The sequence below is a fragment of the Tachysurus fulvidraco genome, chromosome 4, assembly GCF_022655615.1.
Source record: "Tachysurus fulvidraco isolate hzauxx_2018 chromosome 4, HZAU_PFXX_2.0, whole genome shotgun sequence".
Taxonomy (NCBI): Eukaryota; Metazoa; Chordata; class Actinopteri; order Siluriformes; family Bagridae; genus Tachysurus; species Tachysurus fulvidraco.
In genome coordinates, this window is record NC_062521.1 from 232,962 (window position 1) to 237,961 (window position 5,000).

The 5,000-nt window shown below is 47.2% G+C and overlaps 1 protein-coding gene across 3 annotated transcripts in view; it reads right to left on the bottom strand.

Annotated features, from left to right (window-relative positions):
- Window positions 1-586: 586 nt before the first annotated feature.
- Window positions 587-5,000, bottom strand: part of klhdc3 (kelch domain containing 3) — a 22,125-nt gene continuing 17,711 nt past the window's right edge. For all 3 annotated transcript variants that reach the window (XM_027139792.2, XM_027139790.2, XM_027139791.2), the window contains 2 exons: window positions 1,769-1,842; window positions 587-736 (listed from right to left, as the gene is read on the bottom strand). In XM_027139792.2, coding sequence (XP_026995593.1) covers window positions 654-736; window positions 1,769-1,842 — 157 coding nt within the window. In that variant the 3' untranslated portion in view covers window positions 587-653. The remainder of the gene's footprint in view (window positions 737-1,768; window positions 1,843-5,000) is intronic.

The window sequence follows — 5,000 nt, forward strand, 5'->3', positions numbered from 1 at the left end:
CCCACAACACAACAAATCTGTAAAAATGATAATCTAAAAATTCATAGCTGCTCACTTCTTAAATTTACTAGAATTATTTATAATGGGTCTGAACAATTAAATTGTTTATCACAATATCAACATCATCATCACCACCACAACCATCATCACAACCATCATCACCACCACCACCATCATCATCATCAACAACACCATCACAAACACCATTATCATAATCACCAACACTGTCATCAACATCATCATCATCACCAACACCATCATCATCCTCATCATCCGATTCAACCAGTTAATCAGGCATGTTTCTGTACTCGAGTTAGATTGAATTACAGTGTATTTAATTGTGTGTGTGTGTGTGTGTGTGTGTGTGTGTGTTTGTGTGTCTGTAATCTGATCTCTGACCTAATGAAAGGTCAAGGGTTGAGGTTCAGATTGTTATCTCTGGGTCTGGTTACTTACACACACACACACACACACACACACACACACACAGGGCACAGGGCACAGGGAGTAGGTGTGTGATGGTACGAGGTGCTCTGGGGAGCAACACAAGTGAATGTGATCCCTAACCCGCATCACACACTTAACAAACAGTAACAGCAGGAAAGTGTGTGTGTGTGTGTGTGTGTGTGTGTGTGTGTGTGTGTGTGTGTGTCTCACCTGATGTCATGTGGCAGTCCTGATTGTTCTAAACTGTACTGAATCACAGCTAATTTGCATAAAGTCTTCAGGTTTGGACCTAAAATTAGAAATATTTAAATTAGACTCAAGATCGATGAGTTTAAATCCAGCAAGTAAAAACCTGGAAAGTTATTACATCATGTCTTAATTTCCACACACCCCCACCACCCACACCCCCCCACACACAGACAACGCACCAACCCACCCCACACACACCCCTCGACACACCCACCCCCAAACCCACCCCACACACACCCCTCGACACACCCACCCCCAAGCCCACCCCCAAACCCACCCCACACACACCCCTTGACACACCCACCCCCAAACACACCCACACACACACCCCCAAACACACCCACACACACACCGCACACACCCCCACACACACCCGCCACCAACCCACCCCACACACACCCCTCTACACACCCGCCCCAAACACACCCACACACACCCCCACACCCCAAACACCCCCCCACACCCCACACACAATCACACCTAAGCAGCTGTACAGAAATCCAGATGTAGCAGATTAATATTTGTTCCCCCTGAGCGAGTCAGTGGTGATGACAATTATGCAGTTTTGCCTCTGTGGTGTAAAACACAATGAATTTTCTGCTCGTGAAAAGTGAACAACGTGATTAAAGTGTGTAAAACCTGAGAGTCGAGCTGGAGCTTCTGTGCAGCTCAACTTTTAGACCAAATTACAAAATATTAAAATGATTTTTTCCCCTAATGATCAGAATATAAGGGGAAGTCGACTCCTAACCCGAAGGTTGTGGGTTCGAGTCTCGAGCCGGCCACGACTGAGGTGCCCTTGAGCAAAGCTGCCCACTGCTCTGGGTGTGTGTTCATGGTGTGTGTGTGTTCACGGTGTGTGTGCACTTTGGATGGGTTAAACACAGAGAACGAATTCTGAGTCTGTGTCACTGTAGCCGTACGTCACGTCACTTTTCACTGAGAATATTGTGTATATGACTAAAGTCAGGAAGATGTTTCTTTACAATGTTAGACAGAGGCAGTGTGAGTAAAGAGCGTGCACACAGGAAGCTCACTAGTGCACACAGGAAGTTCACTAGTGCACACTTACAGAAGTCAAGGATGTAGAGATCAGAGTGATCCATCAGGTTAAACTCATCACCCATCCCCTGCTCTGCACACGGGCTGCAAAAACACAGAGAACACAATAAACAATGCACACACACACACACACACACACACACACACACACACACACACACACACACACACACATACTGAAGTAACACCTGAGACGAAATGATTCCTGACCCTCCAGGTGTTTAAAGCAGAAATCAGCAGGTTAGTGTTAGTGATGCGAGGTGAGGACAGAATCATAGACGACCACACAGGAAGTGCAGAGACAGCAATCTGGACATTTCCTGTCACTCTGTAACTCTCTCTCTCTTTCTGTCTGTCAGTTTCTCTCTCCCCGTCTCTCTGGTTATAAGGCCTTACGCTCCTAATCTTTCCTAAATAAACATGCGAGTGTGTAAAGAGGTTAAGAGTGGCCAAGAGCACGAGTGTGAGAGTGTGTTTCCCCAAGGGACAGCTGGTGAACTCATTACACACACACACACACACACACACACACACACACACACACACACACACACACACACAGGGTCTAAAAGTCTTTAAAAAAACATCATCAGCACTGAGATGGAAGAGATGAAGAGACACTGTGTGTTAAAATGTTAAAGGTGAGCGAGGGAAAATAAACACAGAGTTAGTGGACTGGTGGTGGTGGACTGGTGGTGTTGGACTGGTGGTGTTGGACTGGTGGTGTTGGACTGGTGGTGTTGGACTGTGGTGTTGGACTGTGGTGTTGGACTGTGGTGTTGGACTGGTGGTGTTGGACTAGGGTGTTGGACTGGTGGTGTTGGACTGGTGGTGTTGAACTGTGGTGTTGGACTGGTGGTGTTGGACTGGTGGTGTTGGACTAGGGTGTTGGACTGGTGGTGGTGGACTGGTGGTGGTGGACTGTGGTGTTGGACTAGGGTGTTGGACTGGTGGTGGTGGACTGGTGGTGGTGGACTGGTGGTGTTGGACTAGGGTGTTGGACTGGTGGTGGTGGACTGGTGGTGTTGGACTGTGGTGTTGGACTGGTGGTGTTGGACTGGTGGTGTTGGACTGGTGGTGTTGGACTGGTGGTGTTGGACTGTGGTGTGTTTAATAAAATCATTCCTACATTATACCACACAACTGTCCCACCTGTGGAGCTCCAGCACTCTCCCACTACACTGACCTCCTCCACCCACTCCTCTGTTAAACTCCTGAAGTACAAAGTCACCTGAGATGGAGATCAGTCTGTTGACAGGGAGTCTGAACTGAACCTCTGGTGCTTCAGCATGAACAACAGAGGACTCCAACGAGTAAGTGAGATGCGGCTGAGACGTACAGAACCTGTTCTAGAAGCAGCACCTTAATGACTCGGTCACAAACTGCTTCAGCTCTGAAACACTGCAGAGAGACATCAGGGTTCAGGAGCAGAGGAACAAGCTGAGGAACGTGTCCCAGGCTGTGTGGTGACACCAACATGTTACAGAAATGTCTCCTAACTAACACCACCAACATTCACCTGCTTTACGGTCTGTAACGTCTTTAATCAGAATAATATTACATTATGTGCAGCGTACAGCATCCCTGTGAAGGAGCTGTTACTATAGCAACCGTAACATTAAAATGAGCCGCAATGTTACACAATAATAACACCTGAAGAATCGCATCTGAGAATACAGCCAGTCTGTGGTGCAGGAGTCAGACATCACAATAAAAATGTCTCACACACACACACACACACACACACACACACACACACACACACACACACACACACTATCTGAGTGTGGATAAGCAGATCAATGTGGATTAGAGTGATAACACTTATCAGGACCAGTAGCGCAGAGTTACCAACTGATCTTACTCACACACACACACACACACACACACACACACACACACACACACACACACACATACACACATACACACAGGGCTGTAAAAAAGACTGTTAGATGTGAAATGGGGCGAGGGGTCAAGCGTGGCCGGCCGGGAGTGTAGTGGGGGTTTGGGGGGTTATGAGTCTCCCACTGGGCAGCAAGTCGTCTGTGTTACACGACCCACAGTGTATCAGTGAGAGACTGTCCTGTGTGTGTGTGTGTGTGTGTGTGTGTGTGTGTGTGATAATTCGGTACAATATTATTAAAATGGACAGAATTAAACAAACACAGAAAGCTGATTATTATTAATATGAATGAACCCTTGTGATATAATGTGTTAGTCAGACTGAATAGTTTCACTGTCGGGCCATTAACAGATTTTACCCTCACTGATCTGATCTAATCTGATCTGATCTAATCTCACCACCAGCTGCTGCAGACGACCCACACTGCCCATGTCCTTCACCACATTTCATCCTATTCTTCTTTTTTCTTTCTAGAGAAAACTGTCACAATGTCACATGACCCACGTCTCTGTTGAATAAGTGTGACATGGGAATCAGGTACGGATGTGTTACAGGACACAACTCTGTGTGTGTGTGTTGTGTGTGTGTGTGTGGTGTGTGTGTGTGTGTGTGTGGGGTGTGTGTGTGGGGTGTGTGTGTGGTGTGTGTGTGTTGTCTGTGTGTGTGTGGTGTGTCCGTGTGTTGTGTGTGTGTGTGTGTGTGTGTGTGGTGTGTGTGTATGTGGTGTGTGTGTGTGCGGTGTGTGTGTATGTGGTGTGTGTGTGTGCGGTGTGTGTGTGTGCGGTGTGTGTGTGTGCGTGCGTGTGTGTGTGGTGTGTGTGTGGTGTGTGTGTTGTCTGTGTGTGTGTGTGGTGTGTCCGTGTGTTGTGTGTGTGTGTGTGGTGTGTGTGTGTGTGCGGTGTGTGTGTACGGTGTGTGTGTGTGCGTGTGTGGTGTGCGTGTGTGCGTGCGTGTGTGTGTGGTGTGTGCGTGTGTGGTGTGTGTGTGTGTGCGTGGTGTGTGTGTCTGGTGTTATTACTGTGTGAAACTCTTCCTCTTCCTTACAGGAAATCATCATCATGTAGTATAACTTCCTGAGGAAGAGCTTATCATCTCTGTCCAGATGGACAAACACACACACACACACACACACACACACACACACACACACGAACAAACAAACACGCATACACATACGCACAAATAGACACGCACACACAATATGCACACGAACAAACACACACACACACACACACACACACACACACACAGTGATTTAGTACACTGTAGTGTGCCATAATTCAGCACAATACTGCTGAGCTTCAGTTCCACTGTATTTGTATTTAATGTCTCAAAG